The 20,568-nt window shown below is 47.3% G+C and overlaps 8 protein-coding genes across 9 annotated transcripts; 4 read left to right on the top strand and 4 right to left on the bottom strand.

The window, feature by feature from the left end:
- The first annotated feature begins 35 nt into the window (after positions 1-35).
- Positions 36-935, top strand: SPPG_00706 (uncharacterized protein). The gene is made up of 2 exons (XM_016749036.1): positions 36-165; positions 235-935. Exons 1-2 carry the CDS (start codon positions 78-80, stop codon positions 783-785), a joined length of 639 nt encoding a protein of 212 aa, XP_016613066.1. The 5' UTR covers positions 36-77; the 3' UTR covers positions 786-935.
- A 1,483-nt stretch (positions 936-2,418) lies between these two features.
- On the top strand, positions 2,419-6,303 carry SPPG_00705 (uncharacterized protein). Its single transcript, XM_016749035.1, has 16 exons — positions 2,419-2,668; positions 2,736-2,783; positions 2,856-3,094; positions 3,157-3,294; positions 3,363-3,521; positions 3,589-3,628; positions 3,718-3,742; positions 3,810-3,870; positions 3,943-4,054; positions 4,115-4,315; positions 4,395-4,541; positions 4,599-4,676; positions 4,739-4,944; positions 5,012-5,162; positions 5,237-5,502; positions 5,567-6,303. The coding sequence occupies exons 1-16, from the start codon at positions 2,444-2,446 to the stop codon at positions 6,174-6,176; spliced, it is 2,706 nt and encodes a 901-aa protein (XP_016613065.1). The 5' UTR covers positions 2,419-2,443; the 3' UTR covers positions 6,177-6,303.
- Positions 6,304-6,558: 255 nt separating this feature from the next.
- On the bottom strand, positions 6,559-9,236 carry SPPG_00704 (uncharacterized protein). The gene is made up of 3 exons (XM_016749034.1): positions 8,733-9,236; positions 8,317-8,672; positions 6,559-8,247 (listed from the first exon to the last, which is right to left on the bottom strand). Exons 1-3 carry the CDS (start codon positions 9,025-9,027, stop codon positions 6,676-6,678), a joined length of 2,223 nt encoding a protein of 740 aa, XP_016613064.1. The 5' UTR covers positions 9,028-9,236; the 3' UTR covers positions 6,559-6,675.
- A 20-nt stretch (positions 9,237-9,256) lies between these two features.
- SPPG_00703 lies at positions 9,257-12,934 on the bottom strand. 2 transcript variants are annotated; one of them, XM_016749032.1, is made up of 19 exons: positions 12,869-12,934; positions 12,745-12,802; positions 12,486-12,670; positions 12,297-12,407; positions 12,158-12,226; positions 11,989-12,098; positions 11,832-11,921; positions 11,635-11,772; positions 11,427-11,551; positions 11,244-11,335; positions 11,011-11,170; positions 10,776-10,942; positions 10,539-10,724; positions 10,329-10,476; positions 10,169-10,259; positions 10,020-10,107; positions 9,696-9,958; positions 9,504-9,627; positions 9,257-9,432 (listed from the first exon to the last, which is right to left on the bottom strand). In XM_016749032.1, the coding sequence occupies exons 1-17, from the start codon at positions 12,903-12,905 to the stop codon at positions 9,873-9,875; spliced, it is 1,941 nt and encodes a 646-aa protein (XP_016613062.1). In that variant the 5' UTR covers positions 12,906-12,934; the 3' UTR covers positions 9,257-9,432; positions 9,504-9,627; positions 9,696-9,872. The 2 variants fall into 2 exon arrangements, with proteins under 2 accessions (XP_016613062.1, XP_016613063.1); XM_016749033.1 differs by having other exon boundaries at positions 10,173-10,259.
- Positions 12,935-13,020: 86 nt separating this feature from the next.
- On the top strand, positions 13,021-15,339 carry SPPG_00702 (uncharacterized protein). Its single transcript, XM_016749031.1, has 7 exons — positions 13,021-13,235; positions 13,300-13,349; positions 13,418-13,691; positions 13,768-14,190; positions 14,252-14,341; positions 14,412-14,553; positions 14,657-15,339. The coding sequence occupies exons 1-7, from the start codon at positions 13,076-13,078 to the stop codon at positions 15,096-15,098; spliced, it is 1,581 nt and encodes a 526-aa protein (XP_016613061.1). The 5' UTR covers positions 13,021-13,075; the 3' UTR covers positions 15,099-15,339.
- On the bottom strand, positions 15,334-15,919 carry SPPG_00701 (uncharacterized protein; the record flags this gene model as incomplete). Its single annotated transcript, XM_016749030.1, has 4 exons — positions 15,334-15,418; positions 15,487-15,553; positions 15,613-15,697; positions 15,767-15,919. The coding sequence occupies 4 exons, from the start codon at positions 15,917-15,919 to the stop codon at positions 15,349-15,351; spliced, it is 375 nt and encodes a 124-aa protein (XP_016613060.1). The 3' UTR covers positions 15,334-15,348.
- A 248-nt stretch (positions 15,920-16,167) lies between these two features.
- SPPG_00700 (uncharacterized protein) lies at positions 16,168-18,697 on the top strand. The gene is made up of 7 exons (XM_016749029.1): positions 16,168-16,485; positions 16,537-17,077; positions 17,155-17,197; positions 17,259-17,719; positions 17,803-17,878; positions 17,943-18,284; positions 18,362-18,697. Exons 2-7 carry the CDS (start codon positions 16,685-16,687, stop codon positions 18,382-18,384), a joined length of 1,338 nt encoding a protein of 445 aa, XP_016613059.1. The 5' UTR covers positions 16,168-16,485; positions 16,537-16,684; the 3' UTR covers positions 18,385-18,697.
- Positions 18,603-20,458, bottom strand: SPPG_00699 (uncharacterized protein). Its single transcript, XM_016749028.1, has 3 exons — positions 19,976-20,458; positions 19,792-19,909; positions 18,603-19,725 (listed from the first exon to the last, which is right to left on the bottom strand). The coding sequence occupies exons 1-3, from the start codon at positions 20,306-20,308 to the stop codon at positions 18,845-18,847; spliced, it is 1,332 nt and encodes a 443-aa protein (XP_016613058.1). The 5' UTR covers positions 20,309-20,458; the 3' UTR covers positions 18,603-18,844.
- Between the last annotated feature and the right edge of the window lie 110 nt (positions 20,459-20,568).

Here is a 20,568-nt window from a genome sequence, read left to right as displayed (position 1 = left end):
TTGGGTGAGCCAAATGACGCCTTGATTACCCCTGAGGACTTTTTGGCGCATCATCGCTTTTGTGTGCTACTCTCATCATGCCAGCATCTACCTCCAGCGATACCATTTCACCGTCGACCCTCCCCTTCCGATTGACGGATGTGTTGGATGAGGTCTTCTCCCTCTGTAAGACGCGCGCGCACTTTTTCACCCGACTCGTGTAGGTTACTAACATCTTCATCTGATATCACATAGACGCTGCACCAAACAGCGCAACACAAAAGAATGTCTTCAAGAAGCGTTACCATCCTGATGCTATCTTTGAGGATCCCATATTCCGCGTGTACACGTCACGCGATCGCGAAGCTCAATTTGCTTCCCTCCCGTCCATCTTTCCTCGCATAGAGATCTCGCGAGCTCATAATGCTGGTGACATTAAAATCTACAACGTTACAGCACAAGATGCTCGTCAAGATGGTCTTCCGCAATCGTTGACCCAATCGCCCTTGGTTCGCATTGAGATTCCCAATACGCAAAAATACTACTTGCCGAAGCTGTTAAACTACGTGCCCCTATCCCCTACAAAGGTGGATATCGAGTGTGTGACGCGGCTGACAGTACAAAGGGATTCCGGGCGTGTGGTAAAGCATCAAGATGTGTGGAAGCAGACGGGTGAGCATTTGCTAGGTGCTTTACCGCTGGTAGGCGGGCCCAGTGCGGCCGTGTATGCACTTTTGAAGGGTCCGATTGGCAAGGGCTCTAGCCTCGGTTTGAGGGGTATGGACTCTATAGGTTTGTTGAAATGAAGTAGCACTCTTGTACGTAGCAGCTGGTATCACCCGCGAATGGGTTTTAAGCAGCCACATCTTAAGTAGAACGTTTAAGCTCCTTGGCATGCGATTCCTGTCGAATAGGGTTATATACCAGAAATAAATGCTCTATCGTTGTTCTCTACATTTGCAATGAAAAGTCTAACGGCAATGGACAGGTAATATAGCTTACAGAACGCAAGCCACATGTGATGAGTAAGCACACGCACGATGGAGGTGCATTTGACAGGCGCGGAAGCTTCCCATGTCTTTCGCACGTTTTCAAGTTGCGCATCGCACGTCAAAACCACCTTGTTGCTTTGACAGTCGCTAATACTGATGGTAATTATGGCGAAAGAACCTAGTCAAGACCTGTCCACCTCCAGCAATGACAGATCCGATAGCAATACGTCAACACAGGCGTCGGCCAGAGGGGCGACAAATAGGCTTCCCCTTTTCGTCCGCAGACTTCCTGTCGACGAAACCCTCACAGCTGAAGAAGTGCACACATTCTTTAGCAATTTTGGAAAAGTTGGGACTGTCGTTCTCCACAAACACAGGGAACGTCCTGATCGCCCATCAGGGGATGCCTTTGTCGTTCTGGAAGAACCGACCAAGGAGATTGAAAATATGTTGACAAAACAGAAGAGAATTGATCTTAGTTTTCGGGGACGGCAGGTGGAAGTCCGGCTTGACCGCCGGCATAGCGTCGAGGAGTATACAACCCGGCGCAAGAACATCAAACTTAATCCCGGATACTCTGATGACCGTGTTCAAGCGGATCGGTTCGCGCTAGGCGCTTTCATCTCTGTAGATCGATACTGTGAGCAATGGACACAGGCCCAGGACGTTACCCTCATATTTGAATACGCTGGTACGTCCTTTGCGCAATGGTACTGACAGATCAACGTGGGTTCTGACATGAATTGATCTTTGCTGTATCTGTCACATGTATAACAGACTGGCAAGGTAGGTGATGGAATTTGATCACCTTCTCGACCAGAAGCGGCTATTAACATTGCGCACGTTGCGGTTTAGCTGTCAGTGTAATCTTCAAAAGGAATGACGTGGAATATAAGCTGGAATATAAATTTAAAAAGTAAGCCCTCTGTTTCAAGTCCATTCCATAAAGGAGATGCTAATACATGCGCAGCATCCGTGATACCTTCAAATTGAACTGTCGCTACGACGGAAACCGTGTCCATTATGACTTGGTGGCCTCTCTTAGTCTACCACCGCGCGTATCTTTCAGGCAGAATGATCGGTTTTCTCTTTCTTCAAGCAGAAGCCATGGTTGGGTACGGATTGCGTTTAGCAGCATTGCCGGCAAAGAGCTGCCCCCAGGCGTGTTTTTCCGGGGATACGAGGAAAAGATTGGTGTCATTAGCCGTGTTCCGGACACTGGTCGCTTCATGGACCACCGTTACACTTTTACGTATGAGCGGGTCGATGGGCAACGAGGATCTGAAGAAGACCGTTTCTTGGCGGTACTGGATCGCCTGGCCGAATTTGGACTCGTGTTGGATCGGCAACGATACACGCGCATCGAGTTTGTCTCAGTGGAAGATGCTCCCCCTCGTTGTAATGTGCTAGAAGCGCCGCTGAATCCGTGAGTGCCTGTTTTGAACATGCTCAATATCATCTCTTTGGAACTCATGACTTGCAAAAGATACGTAAAGTTCAAATTATTAGGACTCGTCTCGCACAGCAACATATCTGAGTTTGCTGTGGATGATGAATTCATTGACCTCCTGAACTCTGTGCCTCATCACATAGCCGAGGGTATTTTGGAACAGATGATGCAACCCAAAAGGCAAATTTGGAATCCGAAGCAAGTGTTCAGGGAGCAGTTGAAGGACACAGCCAGGATCATCCACAAGGTGAATGCTCTGGAAAGCGTTTCCGGTGATGCCGATTCAACTAACCTGGAGTGTTATCACCCTGTAGATCCAACATAATGAGAAGCTGAATTACAACCAGAGAATGGTCCGAAAAGTGAGTGGAGTGAATGATATACTTACATTTTTGGTGAATCCTGCTAATTAAGAATGATGATTATTGCTAAAGGCCATCATCACGCCAACAAAGATGTATTATCTGGGGCCACAGCTTGAGCTTGCTAACCGTATATTGCGAACGTACAAAGCGTATCACAATCAGTTTATGCGAGTCACATTCTGTGATGATGATTTCACCCAAATGAGTGGAGTCCACACAGACCTTCTCTTCAATCGGATTGAGGCCATTTTTGCAGCGGGGCTCCCCGTTGCCGGGAAAACATTTCAGTTTCTGCATTACTCGAATAGGTTCGCTTCGTGCTTGTTCGTCAGCATTATATCAATATTCACTTATGTATTTTCACACCTAGCTCCATGAGAACCTCTGGATGCTGGTTCATTTCTCCTTTTTTCCATGATGAGAAAAGAGTTTTGATTGACGCCAACTATGTTTACAAGACCATGGGCGATTTCACTGGCATCAATAATCCAGCGACATTAGGCGCTCGGTACGTCCTGATACGTGCTAATAAATTTTGTCTGTGCTAACAATCATCTGGATCTAATCAATTGATAGAATGGCCCAATGCTTCAGCTCTACAACGGTGACTGGCAAAATGGCGGACGAACGCATTCGGTATATTCCTGATATTGAGAAGAATGGTTTTTGCTTCAGTGATGGGGTGGGCCGAATAGGAAAGACTGTTGCGTTCAATAACTGTGGGGAACTCAAAAAGTCAGTTGTCAAATTTCAAGTAGGGTTGCTGATGAGTGTCATTAATATTCGGATCTATCATCTCTAGATATATGCGAGTGAGAGGTAGACTACCTTCTGCGTTCCAGGTAAGATGGGACCATCCCGCCCAGCGCCGAGATATGGATTATCGTACTGAAGCATCTGCACATCTCGCCATCCTCTCCTATTGATACAGTTTCGCATGGCTGGTGCCAAAGGAGGTGGGTTATACGTCAAACGCGCCGCGACGCAAGAAAAGTGGTTCACTAGTTTCCCCTCTTCATACAGTTCTTACAGTCGACCACAACATACCAAGGAACGAGGTACATCTTCGGCCAAGCCAAGTAAAGTACGTTTTTTGCATCATGCCCAAGTGTATGAGTATGCCGCACAACTTATGAATTGCCGGATGATTTTCCAGGTTCAAATCCGGGCATTATGCTCTAGAGGTTTGCCGCACTAGTTTTTATAGTCCTGGCTACCTCAACCATCAGTACGTCATTCTACTTGAAACACTTGGTGTCCACAAGCAGGTACACCACTGTACAGAGCCATTTGCTAGTGCGTACGTTCACCAAATTTGACAACCACAGGTGTTCTTGGATCTGCGCGACGAGACAATTCGAGACCTTGATCGGGCACTCCAAAACCCAGCTGATGCCATTAAAGTCTTGAGTGAAAACCAAGATGAAGAAGGAGTGTGTCATACTTTGATAACAATGATCAAGGCTGGCTTCTTCGATGCCAAGGAGCCATATTTGATGAACCTTTTAAAGCTTTTTCGCGCTCTTCAGGTACGATTCCAAGTCAAATATGGCTATTCACAGGCTGCAGTCTTTTGTAACCTAAGCCCTTTCACTTTTATTCCGCTAGCTACGAGAGCTGAAGAGAAGGGCCAAAATTCTTGTCAAACAAGGATGCACTCTGATCGGCGTAATGGATGAAAGCGGTAAACTACCAGCGGGGAACTTGTTCGTTCAGTTTACAAATCCGCTGACGGACGCTAGGGAGATTGTCAAAGTAACCATCAGACACATTGAGATTGGTTTCTCGCAAAGCTCACATGGCGGATTTTAGGGTCGTGCGGCTATAATGCGCGCGCCATGTCTGCATCCAGGAGACGTTCAAGTGGTTGATTGTGTGGATATTCCGGAGGTATAAAAAGCTTAAAAAACATTGGCAGGTCGTATGCAATAACGTGACAAAATCGAATACAGTTGCATCACCTTGTGGATGTGGTCGTTTTCTCACAGCACGGTGAAAGGCCGTTACCAGATATGCTCTCTGGCGGCGACCTTGACGGCGATACATTCTTCGTCACATGGGATCCTCGCCTCATCCCCAAGAAGACCCATAAACCCATGGATTACGCCGCTGCCGCCCCTGCACATCCCCAAGGAAGCAATATAGCTCAAGTTAGGCGGTAGGCACCTTCGCATCGAGCACCTGGCTTCCCTTCCCAGCCACTCACTGATCGTTTGATATTTCAGACATTTTATCAATTATCTGAAGAACAACAATCTAGGCCAAATTGATAACGCATGGAAGGCGTGGGCTGATAAAAGTGATATAGGTGCTAGAGACCCGCGTGCCTTGAGATTAGCTGAACTGCACTCTGATGCTGTCGACTTTGCGAAAAAGGTCTAAGCAGTACCGCAAAATTCTGTCATGCTTACAAAATGGGTCATGCTAACTCCGAACTCGTTTGTCGGTAGGGTATCCCCGCTATCATGGAAAGCGCGCTGCGTCCCAAAACATGGCCGGATTACATGGAAAAGCCGGAAGCCAAGTCCTACCGAAGCGAAAAGGCTGCCGGGGAAATATATCGAAGCGTGTCTGTGGACCTTGAACTATCGAAAGAATTCCAGCCGCTTCCGCAGCTTATTTTTCCAGGGTATGAGCAATATCTACAAGACGCTCGCGATCAAAAGATGCAGTATGATACGGAAATTTGTGCTCTCATGAATCAATACAGTATCAAGTAAGAATAGCGATGGGGATATAATCTCAGTGTTTCCGTCTGTTCATACTCTTTCCCCTGGCAGATCCGAATTCGAGCTTGTGTCCGGCTACATATTCAAGCTATCGGAATTAGAATTAAAAAAGCGCCCTCAAGAGCTTAAGGAGCAGGTGATGCACGCGGTTCTCGCGATCCAGAGACGTTATCGGGAGCGATTCTGGACACAGGACCTTGTACCCAACCAAGATAAATCACTGCTCATGAATAAGGAGTCTGTGATTGGATTTGAAACGCCATTGCCAAGAGAAATATGTTGCAAGGCATCGGCGTGGTACATGGCAGCTTACAACCCTTCTGAGACTCAAGTTCATCGGGACGATCCTGGTGAGGAAAATGAAGAAACAATTGCAGCGGACAGGCGCCGGAAAGCGAATGAAAAGTCGGATGCAGAGTACGAGAGGATCGATTGGGACATGCGCGGACAATTTTACAGTTTTCCTTGGATATTGTATGACGTCCTCTCAAATCTTTACCGTCAGTCATGCCCGTCAAAAGAGGATTACCTTGGTGGATATGAATACGCACAACAGACGTCCGATTCAAATTGGCAGAGTGGAAAGTACAAGCCCGGGACGTTTGACGAGGCGACGGAGAGGATACTAAAGGTTGCAGGGTATGATACAATGTGGTCATGATTTGTAGGAAGGCGTATGTTGCTTGAACTATTGTTGTTTCCTTTTCTGTTTATCGTTGGTGTATTATAATATTTCTCCTCTTGCGCATCCCATTAAGACAAATATATGTGGCACATTTCCATTGCGGTGAATAAGCGCCTGCTGTGGGATGATTCAATCATTGTATCGGCTGCTGATGGCGATCCTGCTCAGCGACCTTTTGGTGTCTCGTTTTTGGTGTATATATGACGAAAGGGTCAGATCATTCCTTCAGATGCGTTGTGCGATGTATATCAACGCGTTGACATGGTTTGAGGAGCAGGGTGCCTGTGACAAGAAACATAGGCTCTCCTGAGCTATCTGAATGTCCCGAATCAGTAAGTCGGCAGATGAGAAGAATGACGCCTTATTATTGGAAATTTGCGATTCAACTCATATTACCGCCTATTATACACTTCTCTTCAAATGCATTCAACTACACGAGCCCAATTTTACACCACATGCACTCCCTATTCAGCCGCTATCCGATGGAGATCAAAAATCCTTCTCCTTCCCTTGACAGTGGACCTACTTCTTGTCCACTCTGTGCTCCAAACTCCACCCTCATCGCTCCAGCTGCATTGCCAAGTTCACCGAAACCACTGCCTTTCATCACATTACTATAATTTCGGTTCTCATTAGTATGGTGATTCTCCTTCTCTGATGAGAACGCGTGTCTGGCTTCCCAGTTCAACACCGTTCTTCGAAATGCTAGCCTATCCATGTATAATCGCTGTTTCTCTCTTTCAATCTCTTTTCGCTCGTGTTCGAGGACCGCTTCCATTTCTTCGAAATGAAGCATCTTCGCCTCCAATTTCCGCATTTGTGTCTGGATCAACGCAAGCGTCAGCGCGTGTAATTCTGATGTCGCATGACCTCCCAATGCATGTGCTTTGGCTCCGGCGGACGCGATCGCGGTCGCAGCTGATTTCTGAAGTAGCGCATCGGGACGGGTCCCACCTGGCTCGCCGTCCTGTACTGTAGTGGGTTGATGAGTTGAAACAGCCTCCGGTGCTTCTGATTCTACTTGATCAATGTTCATTGCGTCAGCAGTGGCGTTCACATCGTGCGATGCTCCTTCTGCTGCAGGGACAGGTGGCTTCTCTTCCGCTAGCTCTGAGTCTTCCACCTTCTCCTGGGTCGTCGGGGTACCCTGTTTGTTTGCGCTTGCAGTTTCTTTGGTGATATTTTCTCTGTCTTCTCCTTCTGTCTGCGTCTCGGATGGCTTAGATTCCTTGATTTCCTTTGTGCTTGTCGCCTTCTCCAATTCTTCAGCTGCGGCCCTTGACGCAGCAGCTGCAACTTTTGGATCTACCACCGAAGCCAGGAAAGCAGTCAAACTCAAAACAGGATTGTCAGCTGCTGAGAAAGGAACACGATGAAATTGGAGCGGTCCCAGGTCGCTTGATTTTACCCCAACGTAGGGATCTTCTATAGGGAGCTGTAGGAACTTCAATATGCACTGGTCGCGCGTTCGAGTTCCAACATGATCGGCAACTTTGTTCCAATCTTCATCGAAAAGCTCGATGCCTTCCAATAACAGCAATGTTTCTTGCTCTGTCCAGTCATCCTCAGCAGCTTGCTTGGTTGGACGATCTTCCATTTTAATGAAATCCCCTGAATACATATTTGACGGAAAACGGCCTTCAATGTAGCAGTTTGTGCAGATCTCCATTGTTGGTGTTTTCGTACTGTGATATCGAAGACGGGTGCAGTCAACACCGCAAGTTGCGCAGTTATGCTTCACTTTCTTTGCTGGAGGTGTTTGAGCAGCTTCTTCATCCTCCGCTTCTAAGGCATGTTTTCGAGGGCTTTGAGCGATGGCGTCCGCATATATATTTTTGGAAAACTGGAGGTTCACAGGTGGGGCTTTGGAACCCATGCTATTATCAACCAATTCGCGGTCCGCGGGACGTTGAGGCGTGCGCGGTTCGGTCTTCAGCAAGGGTACGGAGGGATAAATTGGTTGCAGGCCACGAGGGGTATCAGCTGTCACGCGGAAATGGCCAGTGAAAGCAGGGCCCACTGTAGATGGCCGCGAATCCGCATCCACCTAGACGAGCGAGGAAGAATAGACAGGTGGGTTACAATATTCAAAGAGCTTACAACAAGGCTCTCTCACCTGGTAATTAACCAAGCCCCACTGCTCAAGAAACGCATGTACTCTTATTATGGCACAAACATCTCCAGCCAGATTTCTTCTACATGCGGTCACTGTCAAATATTCTGATGGGTTTAACCGATACGTGTTGATCATGAAGTCTCGATAATCTTTGTAAACGCTGGGAGTCTTGCTCTTGTTCTTGTTGTTAAAGAATTCTGGTAGAGAGCGTTTTTCTATGTCATGGATGCGGGACATGTTGAACCATGCCGTGTAGCTGGGTATAATAATTTCTTGCGACTGAGGCACGAGCATTTTGCTAGCGGTTGCCGGCCCCGCGTCAATTTCAGCCAGCCTGACATTCATCCCACTCCCGTCTATAAGGGACTGAGTTGATGATTTTGATTATATTGGTTTCGAGGATTTTTCAAACTTACCTATCCCACCTGCATCCGCATTCGGCGCTGCTTCATCTCCAGCGCCGCTTGCAACCGTTTGCGCATTGGAATCGTCATTATCCGTACGATTTACGTCGCCTCGTTCTCGTGGCTCGGTAGCAGAGTCGTCACCCAGTCTAGAATCTCCTCTTTCAACACCCGCATCAGTGTCTACATCCATATCAGTGTTCCCCGCTATGGAAGCATCTGAGCCTTGCTCATTGTCATAGTTTAATTCATTGGCAGTCTCGTCGGGGTGATTGGTGCCGTTAATGTCGGGTTTTTGAGAGTCCATAATGAGCGAGTGATCTCTAGCCCCACCACAGTGTTGCTCAGCCTTGAATTATAGGGCGTTTACGCGAAAGTGAGAATCCGTGCGAGACAGACAAAGCTCTTTGGACGGAGGTCTGGTTGGCTCTAGGTAATGCAGTCTATAAACGACGTTGGAAATCAAATGCGCCAAGTGTGTCGTTGCAACGAATCTCTCAAAGTTCAAAACACGTTCTTCAAATGCTGGACAAGACGCGAAGGCCGTAGGCATGGCAGCCAATAAGTGGCACAGTCATATTTAGAGTGAAGTCTAAGATTACGTGATAGATTTGTTCATCACAAGAATAATTCATCTCGTTGTCGATCGCTGACGGTCGCTTTCTTCCTCCATAGCTATTTTGGCTTGGATTTTTGCCCAGTCCACTTGAACCTGCGATAGAAAGAAGGAGTTAGACGGAACTGTCCTGGGCGGATGCTGGGTGGAAGTTGGCAGGGCCTTACACTCTGTCCATATTGTACAAATTTCCTATTTGTCTCTCGCCGACCGACAGCTTTGAGGTACTTGTCCCGGAAATAGAGAACAGTGTCAACATGTGTCTTGTACTTGATGGCCAGCTCTAATGCTCTAACAAACGCAGATGTGGCAAGATTAGGACATGAAGCAAAGAAAGCGATATGTAGATTTACCATTACCTCTCCCAATTGAATAACCCAATCCACATTCTAATCGCTCTATATACCAGATTTGCTGACAATAAAATGTTCTCAGCTTCAGATGGTCGTCGTCGCAAAAGTGCCAATTCGGCAGCTCGTGCTTCTGCGATAGGAATATCGCGAACATATGTGATGTACTGGACTTTGGCAATTTCATCAATTGCAGCATATGCCACTTCCGCAGTATGCAAGTCCTGTCCATGTATGGCCATGGCTGCCAGACACGCCCATAGTTCTTTTATCTAGCGTCGCAGAAAGGTCAAAGTTAGCGTCTATGAAAAGTAGGTCCGACAGGGAGCTTACATTCACATATCGACATAGGCGTATTGCTTCTTCCCATTGCTTTTTCCGGGTGTGTTCTTGTAATAACCCAGGGAGCGGGGTAATGTTGCTTTATATTCATCCAAATGAGTTGTTTAATACCAAGGATAATCAGAGCGAAATGCACGCACCAACCTAACGGTGACCAGCGCCCCATCAGCGCGGCGAAGGGTGCATTGCGTGCCAAAGAAGTTTACAATCTGGGCGTTTTTTCCAAAATTGCTAGAAGATTGCTGATTATTTCGTACCGCGGCCGTTGCCCATGCCAATGCGTTGCCTAGAATCACGTACCTTCCATCCTTTTCAAATTTTGTCAAAGGTGCGATGTCTTCGTCGATGAAGACCACGTTCGGGTAATACCAGACAACAAACTTATAGTCCATCATCGCCACAAGCAGATCGGTATCAGCATTCCAGGCAAATGTTTCTACCATTGTACCTATGAACCATGTTCAGCAAGATCAGAATTATCTTACCGGACATTCAGCCTTGATGACTTACCCAGCTTTTTGAGATCTGGTTTCACCAAAGGTGTAATGTACATATTTCTATTTTTATCAACCAAGACCAACTGTCTGCCGACGGTAGATGCACACTGATTCAGCCCAATTTCCGCAATGTCGGCTGTGTGTTTAATGGTGCCATTGCCAAGGGGACGACCAGAAGCACTCTCGAAGATATATATAGCTAGTGAATGGCTGTTAGGAATGCAGTTATACGAGCATTGTCTGAACATACTTTTCTCGTCAGCTTTGTCCTTGACCGCGAGCACGTCTCCGGAAATGGATATCGTCTGCGGTGTCACGCATTCTGCTCGCAATCCAGCATACTTCGGGGAGCTAGCCAATCGACCTTCGTACGAAAATATTTGAATGCCCGTCACAGTGTCTACCAGAACAAAATACCTGCAAACAATGTCAGCGTCGTGCGGTCTTGGTAGCCGAAGGATATAGATTGTGAGGTCCGTACTTACTCAGGACACTGTTGTATGCAAGTTACTCTTCCATTGTTCGTCAAGTCTACAATAGCCGGTGTGTTCCAGTTCCGTTCACTGTAAACGTGACACTGCGAAGATGTCGCAACAACGAGATAACCAAAGCCAAGGGACACTTTCACGACACGGTCGCGGAAATCTTCTCGCAAGATTGACAACTACATGTTTAGCAACCACGCCGTCCAGTTGTGCATATCACGGAGCCATAATACCTAGGTTCTCTGTAGAGCCATTCACTGCGTCATGAACATGTATTGTATGGTCATCTAACAGGGTTACTTCATGATTTTTCCATTCGTAACGCCTAGGAGCTCGATTAGCATTCCATACGACTTACGCCCATCTTGAGATTGCTTGCTTTGGTCTACAGCAAGACCAACTTTCCTGCTTCTTACCTGTTTATTACATGTGCAAACACCACTGCACCAGAACCTCCAGCACAAGCCATTTGCGTGCCGTCGGGAGTCCAAGAGATGTTAAAGATGGATCCACTATTCAGTTTCTCCATCGCAACAGACCACTGTTATGGTAATGGTATACAAGCCTAAGCGGAAAGGCAGACAATTGATGGAATTCCAAGGCAGGACGCTCACGCATACTCACCCCTAGCTTGTCACAAACTCGTAGCGAGTTATATGATCCCACCGCAAACAGGTCTCCACTCGGATTCCACGAAATGGATGTAATGGGGTGATCATGAGGATTGCTCGAATACAATTGTCTGCCGAAGCTGTCCCAGACCTAGTATTTGTCTAAGCCACTGACGGAAACAGATGTGCACAAGCTATTGTCTTCTTTACCTTGTATTTTCTGTCTTCACCAGCGGAGAGAATGAGCCCATTTACCAAGTTCCAGTCGACTTTAAGGATAATTCCATCGTGTCCTTTCCACTGTTCTTATAAAGTTCTATCAATACATTGTAATTCAAGGCGATCACTCATGGTTCGAGAAACGGACCTGATTTGGCTTACTCGCAGGCTGCAGAGATTTTATTATAAGGTTCCGTCCGTTTGTAAAAAGTACTTGGTCATTGTCGGGCGACCATGAAAGGGAATAAATTGGATAACCTGCCAGTACATTCTTAGCCATTGCAGAGAACAGTTCTTCGAAAGGGGACCATACATACCAATCTGCACTAGGACAGATCGCAGCATGCCGCTCCTGGACCATATCTTCACGTGTCCATCTTCTCCCGCTGAGCCGATGTGAACATGAATAAAGATCTGTAATTCGGCCTGCACTCAAAATCCTTCAAGGCTTCGTACCAGTAATCAGTGCGGACCCTTCATTGTTCCATCGCAAACATAATAGGGCGCCTTTGTGCGCTTCCACTACTTTCTCTACCCTACCCGCTTTGGTACACAGGTAGTACTTTCCTGAAAGGAGCCAAGTGATGAGTGGCGTTGATGGAAGGACAACCAACTGAGTCTGGTGCACCGTTCCAAATGCCCTACCATCCGTCGCACCCGCTGCAAAAACCTCAGCCGCGGTCTGTCCTCCTTTTCCAGGTGGTACTGGGAACCAGTGCATTTCCGTTATGTAAACATCCACCCCTGACTGTCCGGCATCGAACAAAGTTGTTGTCACTTGTCCGAGACTATCCCCGTCCCCAGACCATCGAAAGATCTTTTGATCGTCCCTATTCAAGGATCTCAATGAGACTCACGTCCGAGAGAGTATCGAATATTTACGGCACACATTCTCATTATTTACCCAAAGGAATAAAGCTCATTATTACTTGTCCAGCCGACTGATGTAACAATGTCAGCATCTACAATATCGGAAACGGAAGTTATTTAAGTGTTCTCGAAAATGTTTAGAATTAATCAACAATTACGCTTATTTGATTTATCTTGATGGATCTTGAGCTTCATATTGGAGTAAATCTGTTGCAAGATATCAGAAATTGCTCGTGTGTACTGGCTTATTTTCGATGATCAGCAACTGCTGGCGGGACGTGTCTGCCTTAGGTAAGCGATCTGCGTGCACACAACACAGATCACCGCTCTGGCTGGAATATACTGGGAATACATAGTTGTTGGAAATGAACGAACTTTTACCAAAAGATCGAGCTGCATCCCTCGCAAGCTATGCAGACAAGCATGAGCTTTTTGATCTCTTCCAAAGTATCACATCCCGGATGGTAATGGACCGGCCGGATGATGTCATTCAGTTTCTAATTGAGCAGCTGCAGAAGCCTACCGGTGAGTACTTGCGAAGCTTGCCTGCATATCATTCAACGCTAATATATTTGAATGCCTGCACCAGCACAAGGAATTGCTGTCATCGGACCCCCGTCTTCGGGGCAGGCAAAAATTGTAAGGCCAACAATTGACGATAAAAAATGGACATTTCGGGTAGCTTAACTCATTATCTGGTATTAAAGGCTGAGCAACTTGCCCTCCATCTTGACGCAGTACATATATCTGCCGGTCGGCTCCTAGCTACTGCAATTGAACGACAAACCAGCTTAGGGACGCAGGCTCGTCCATACCTCGAGCGTGGAGAGTATGTGCCAGATAATGTTATGCTGGGACTTGTCACCGCGCGCTTGCAAGATCCCGAAGTTGGGATGCGCGGATTTGTTTTAGAAGGCTTCCCGAGGACAAAGGAACAAGCAAAGGGATTAATTAGCAGAGGAATTTTGCCAGAGCGAGTCGGTAAGTAGAGTTCGACGGGCATCCAAAGCGGTGAATTCCGCAACCTCGACACTCTCTTCACATCCATTTCTCGCAGTTGTATTTGACATCCCAGACGAAACTATCGTCAGCCGCTTGACGCAAACTCGCATTGACCCAATTACCAATCGAATGTATCATCTCACGCTAGATCCTCCTCCTCAGAACCCTACAATCCTTTCTCGATTGATACAGCGGTCCACCGATACTGAAGCCGCTGTGCGCACACGCTTGAATCAGTATCGGCGTCACCTCTTCGGCATATACAGCTCCTTTGATAAGGAGTGCCTTCGAAAGCTCGTCCTTCCTGATGGGATCATCGGCCATGAGGAAGAAGCACTAAAGGAAGTTATTTCCGAGGTTGGAAAAGGACGAGTAACGAGGGCCCCGAGAATGATGAAAGTAATAGTAGGTGGACTTCCTGGGAGCGGCAAAACCAGTGTGGCCCGCATGATAGAGAAAGAATTCGCTGTGGTTTGCGGTATATCATTTTGTGTGTATTGAATTTACGCCGGGCATGCCTTATATGTCTGCAACCACAGTGTCTCCCCGCACCGTAATCCTGGAAGAATTGTCTCTTGGCACGGGAATAGGGAAGGAGTTGGCCAATTATGCCAACAACCCCGATGACGGTAGATATGCCTTTCATGCCATTTTGCGCCAACTTGCTGATTAGGTTGTCTTTTTGTGGTCTATATACAGCACCCGATGATCAAATTCTCCAACTGATTGCCAATCGCTTGAAGCGTCAGGATTGCGTAGACCGAGGATGGGTTTTGGATGGATATCCGCGAACAAAGGCACAAGCTGACGCTTTAGCGGAGAAAGGCATCCTACCTAATCGGTATGTGTTGCTAACTGCAAGTGGGCATCAGACATGATATTGCGGACCTCTGCTAGGCATCTACCATAGCCATCGAACACACACTAAGTCCTTCGTACAATAGGGTCCTCCTGCTACGAGTATCTCCGGAGACCTGTTATACGCGGCTCACACAACGTCGATATGACCCCCTTACGAATCGAATGATCAATCTTGCCACGACCCCACATCCAGAAGTCACAAATCCGCTTCACTATCCGTCTACTGATCCTACTACGTGGCCGATTCGGCCTATAGATACCCCGTCCGCAGTTCAAAACCGGCTGCAAACGTACCCATCCGCCCAATCAGAGTTGTCAGCTGCTTATGGAGGAGGGAGAACAGTCAGCAGACAGGGAAGAGCTGCAATGGGGCGCGAGGGAGTAGCAATTGTGCAAGCAGTCGATGCCGAGGGTGTTGAAAGCGAAGACGTGAACGGTATTGTGCCTGGAATGGAAAGAGTGTTTGAAAGAGTTCGGGGAGCTCTGATGAGAGGTGGAAATATAGCTGTCGAGAAAGAGGATTAGATGAGTTACAGCTGGGAAGTGATAGTGTAAAGTATGGGCGAGCTGTCGTATGTGTCCCGGAGGTTAGGGTTGGGGGAAACCGTCCCTTGGTTCGGTTCGCACAAAATGTCAAACGTAAGCTAGTATTCTCTTGATTTTCATAAAGATGCTGAGGTTTTGGATATAATCGATACCAGGAAAAGTGCCCACAATCGTCAGGCCTTGATACAAATACTATCGCCAACTAGTGCTACAGGCTGTCATGTCATCATTATGGCTTGCCAGCGAGGTCGGATGCTTTTCGCAATTCTTGACCTAACTCACGGCGTGGATTGAAGCTCCTAAAGGGTCCATAATCGCAATTAGATTCGAATGCATCCAAATAGCATGAAGTAAGGATATTATTTACCTTGCACACTGTTCATATGCAACACCCAAGCCGAAACCAGTTGACATTGCTATGGGCCACATTTTCCCTTAAAGCGCAAATGAGGGTCTTTCCCAGCGACCATAACCGCACCACGTAGTCACTTACGTTTGAAAAATAAGAAAGACAAACCAACACCAACACTGATCCCCATGCCCGCCTTCACAACCGCATTCGACAAGCACTGGTCATACTAATAGAAAGGTGGTCAGGCTCATTTTACACAAGTAACTTTCTGAATCATGTTACTTGATGAGCAAACCTTTCTCGATAGCACCTCCTCGGCAGATACAACGTCAGGGTTGGCAACCATGTCGGCGATGATTGAATGCAGACCACCTGGGTCATCGTCGGTCTTTTGTCGTTCAGTTTGAACACGTGAATATGCACATCTTGGTGGCTTAGCTGCACCCATCTTTGCGGGGATCCCATCCGTCCTGCGAAATGTGTTCCATGCCTTCAATGGCCGACCAGCTTCCTAGAAATCACTACAAAGCTTGTTATCTTAACCGGCCGGGTTACTGACAGCAACGACACTAGGCAGGAGCAGCTGCTCTGCCTTGATTTCTGGTGCTAATATTCCTACTTCAAATGAGCCTTTCCCTTCTGCGTTGGTGGTGTATATTTGTGGAGATGGGTAAATGGATCCCATATAAGAAATAGCTACAGTGGTCCGATACCACCATTCTTTTTTAGGATTCCACACTGGGGGCCTTGTTTCCCACACTTTGGAGGCGGGCATTTCAAGCGTTGCATTATGGGTGATCCGCCGTAACGTGCTGACGGACTTACTTTCCTGCCAGGGGACGGAATTTCTGTGTCGTTGGGAGGATTTTCGGCGCTATGAAATCAACATGCGACAAGACGAGGATGAACGTCTTGAAGGTCAGCGGAGAAGATACTTGTCATGATCTTTGTTATCCTACAGGAAGACCGTACCATCTGATGGGATCAACCTGGCTGTGGGCCAACGCCGATTAGGTAGTTGGTGCAGATGCAGGATCTTGACGATTGGACTAAACAATCCGGAAGCTCATCATTTCCAGGGCCATTTATTTTATTTCTGACCATCTTGAGCTTTATTTATCATTCACAATAAGCATGAGCCAACGAATATTGGCTGCTGTCATCAAATTCCAATAGGTGATCAGTGCTTAGTTTGGCGTTCCAGGGGGTTGCCATGGATGTGTGGCTGGTATATTCATTTCATTCTGGTAAGATCATCCAGACTCCATCTGATGAAAGTCCATTTGCAGAAATGGGAGGGAAGCAAAAAGGCAAGCATGGTAAATCAAGACGGAGAGATACTAATGGAGAAGCTACCGGGCGAAGCCACTGGTTGAAGACGAACCTGTCTGAAGACTTTGAGTCTTTGTCATTGGATTACGATACCCCTCCCAGCTCGTCCCGCAGAGCGTCGCACCATTCCTCCCCTCGAGTCCGTAATGAATCTTCCCCCTCCTCGAGGCTGACTGTGGATGAGCTGGAACAAGCTGACCGCAAGCGCCTTGCTCGTGCTCGCGCTGCTGGGCAAACTCCCATTGCCGAGACAGTTGACCGTCACCGATGTTATGTAAGTGTGCCAGGACGTATTTTTACTACCACATTTAACGCTGGTTGCATCTACTAATCGAATTGTATTGTGTCTAGATGGAAGCTGTGCAGTTACCATCTGCCGAAGTTCACAATCTCGGTAAGCATTGAGACTGCGAATATCTGAATAAACCTGCTCGTATCGCTTACCTCCTTTAAAGTGAACCTGTACTCCGAGCTCCGATCCGAGAGTACAGCCCCTCGACATCGTCCAACCATTCTTCGAGAAGATTTTTGCGGAACTGCTATTCTATGCCGGGAATGGTGCAAAGGCAGTGTTGAACATGAAGCCTGGGGAGTTGACTTGGATCCCAATGTTATCAAATATGCAAAGGAGAGAACATTGGGCTTGGATGGAGGCCCGGAAAGTGAGCGTGTAAAAGTTGTGGTGGGGAATGTATTATCCGATCGAAATACCCTTGGCGTACCGAAAGTGGATATCATTGCTGGATTAAATTACGGCGTCAATTACTTCAAGAAGCGCCCCGATCTAATGGTTTATTTACGCAATTGCCGAGAGGGACTGGCTGACGGCGGTACGCTGATTGTTGACTTGTTCGGTGGGGCAACAGTCAGTTCGACCGGTGGACGGTTATTCGAACGAAGATACAGTGATTTCACGGTATGCGTTTTTTTGCAGGGCTTTGGCCAACGAATGCAGTGATTTATGTACTTTGTTTATGACTTGGTTTCCTAATCTGGCAGTATTACTTCGAGCAAAAGCCTTATGATGCTCTAACAAATACTTCCAAAGTGCATCTCCATTTTCGGTTTGACGATGGTAGGAGTGCCGCAATACCTACCCACATCTGAAAGCTCTCTCATCTAACTGCTACCATGCTCAGGCTCATGGCTGAAGAATGCTTGGACGTATGATTTTCGCGCATACACCATCATAGAGATTCGCGAGGCCATGATGGAGGCTGGGTTCCGATCCACTCACGTTTGGATTGCGGCGAGTACAGAAGAGAAAGAAGCGAGGGCCGATGCTAGCAAAGATAGTCTTGCTACAGATGACGAGGGGACCGATGAACAGGAAGAAAATCATGATAGCGACATTAGTGATGAGGAACCTAGGCATAGACATACTAACAAGCGCTCATCAACCCGCCGTGGATCTGGGACGGAGGGCGCGTATTCGTATGAGAGAGTAGACGGTACACTCGAGCAGTTGCAGTCATGGAATGGTACGTTCAGAATGAGCATTAACGCTGTTATGTTCCCCATGATCAGACGCAGTATTAAAATGTGTACCGTCTTGCAGCTTACGTGGTTGGCATTGTATAAGCTCTTTGAGTAGGACGATAAACACAATTGGACTGTGGTTATGTTCATGTTCACGATGTACATTTGACAGAATCATAGAATAGATTATCTCGTACTAGGTGAGCCGCTTTGGAAAACGAACAAAGCCGGCAAGGACTAAACAAGACAAGACGCATCAAAGGATTCGGCTAATGCCAGTAGGCGTACGTGGAGCACACGTATTACTAGACTTTCCAAGGCGATAGTCGATGGTAACAATGGGATATATAAACATACATGTTTTGTTGTGCTGCTAATTCTACATATCAATGAACTATATACAATATTTCTGAACAAAGAGACCGCCGCCAGTGTTGACCACTTGTCCAACAGCTTCCCTCATTCATCTACAGACTACGCTCAACATTTTCCGCGCTCTCAGCAGCTCCCCTCCCAAGTTCAGTTCTATCAATTATCAACCCTCGCCGTGACTAGAAGTAAACTAGACTGTACTAGAGTCACCAACAAGCTTGTCATCTGACGCCGACTCCTCCGCTGCTGATGGCCATACACCGCCTTTTCGGATGGGGAAGGGACCCACAGATAAAACTCCACGACACGGGTAACAAAGAGAGGCGGCTATAGCTGGATCTGTAGGTCCCTCTTGCATCGTCGAAAGAGACTGGTGATAACTCTCAAAGGCGGCAATTTTTGCATCAAGCTCAGCGTCCACTAGGGCTCCCAATACCATTGCAACATCGCTAAGAGGACTCGTGGTATCACTCTCGGCTGTGGAACTTGGTGTCGTCGGCTGAGAACCTCCGTCGCTGTTACTCGACCCTTCGGTAGAGGAGGTTGGTGATGAAGTACTCTGCAGCTCTATATCTGTATCTTCTTTCTCGTCCATAGGAATAGAATTATCCGTCGAATTTCCATTCTCCTTATTAAGCCCTTCATCTATTGCATCCCCTTGAATAAACTTAGCCCAATATCTATAAACAAACCTCTCTTGCAGTAAATTCTGATTATACTGCTCGTTTTCAAACACCCTGAAAGGTTCCGCCGCCCAATCTGTGCGATGGAACCTCAAGCTTTGTGGCCTGACCCAACGCAACCGGGCCAAAGCTTCTTCTGGGGTGCATCGATACTTTTCCAGTAAATATATGGCGAGAAACGTGCCTGTTCGCCCGACACCGGCCTGACAATGCACGATGACCTTTTTACCCCGTCGAATGAAATCACGAGCATGAGTGTTAAAGAGGCGAAGTTGGGAATAGCTTGGAATCGATCCATCAGGCATCGGTAGGAAGAGGACTTGCAGGTCATCGGATGGCCTGATATCGTCAAAAATATCGTCGCAGTATATTTCCTGCATATAATCACCTGCGTACACAAGTATCTAGTCAGATCCGGTAGCCATCCCACATTTTTTTGACACTTGAAACTCACAATGCTGACACAATGTCCTCAAATCGCTCCCTCCGCGAGGTGAAATCGGCGCTTCTGTTAAGTTCACAATCAGACCAACTCCGGCGTCGACTAGAGCTGGGTAATGAAAGCGCTCGCCCTGTCATAGAAATGCGTAGGTCAATCCAAACTGTGCCATGTATCCTTCAGCAACGACAAAACTTACAGGAGCGCTCATGCCTCCTATCATGCCGTCGTCTATCCAACTGAAGTGCCAAGGCAATCGCGGGTCCGTCGGATAGTAAAAGGCTGGTCTACCCTGTAGCCATCGAGACGGGTTTGCAACTGCTTCCATCCACTCGAGGTCCCCTATGGAATCTGTTTCGTCAACCTCTTCGACGGCCCCAGTTTCCTCCGGGACCCGAGCATGTAGCTCCTTCACAGGACATATCGCTTTATAATCGTATAGATGCAGAGCCTCTATGTTTGAAGCAAGGTCGGCAGTGTCGGCAAAAGGATCTCCTCGCCGATAGTCTAGAGTCTCTTCAACTTGTAGCATATCCTTTGCGGTGATTTCGACCTTCTTTTTCTTTGTATTTCTATTCTCGTTAACTCTTCTTTGTTCTTTCAGAGTGGGGGTAGAGGGAAGAACGACGTCGTTATATACAGGACAGCTCGGGTCGCAAGAGTGAAGGCATCTTGCTTCACCTGACCCACCCGCACCGTCGCGCTTCGGGACCTGAGACAAGAATCCGAAACGAGTCGATTAGCACATGCTTAGGTAATTCATTCCGACATGTCTATCCTTACCTTCGACCA

The sequence above is a fragment of the Spizellomyces punctatus genome, assembly GCF_000182565.1.
Source record: "Spizellomyces punctatus DAOM BR117 chromosome Unknown supercont1.1, whole genome shotgun sequence".
Taxonomy (NCBI): Eukaryota; Fungi; Chytridiomycota; class Chytridiomycetes; order Spizellomycetales; family Spizellomycetaceae; genus Spizellomyces; species Spizellomyces punctatus.
Note: the sequence above shows the minus strand (reverse complement) of the source record. Positions and strands in the feature narration are given on the sequence as shown.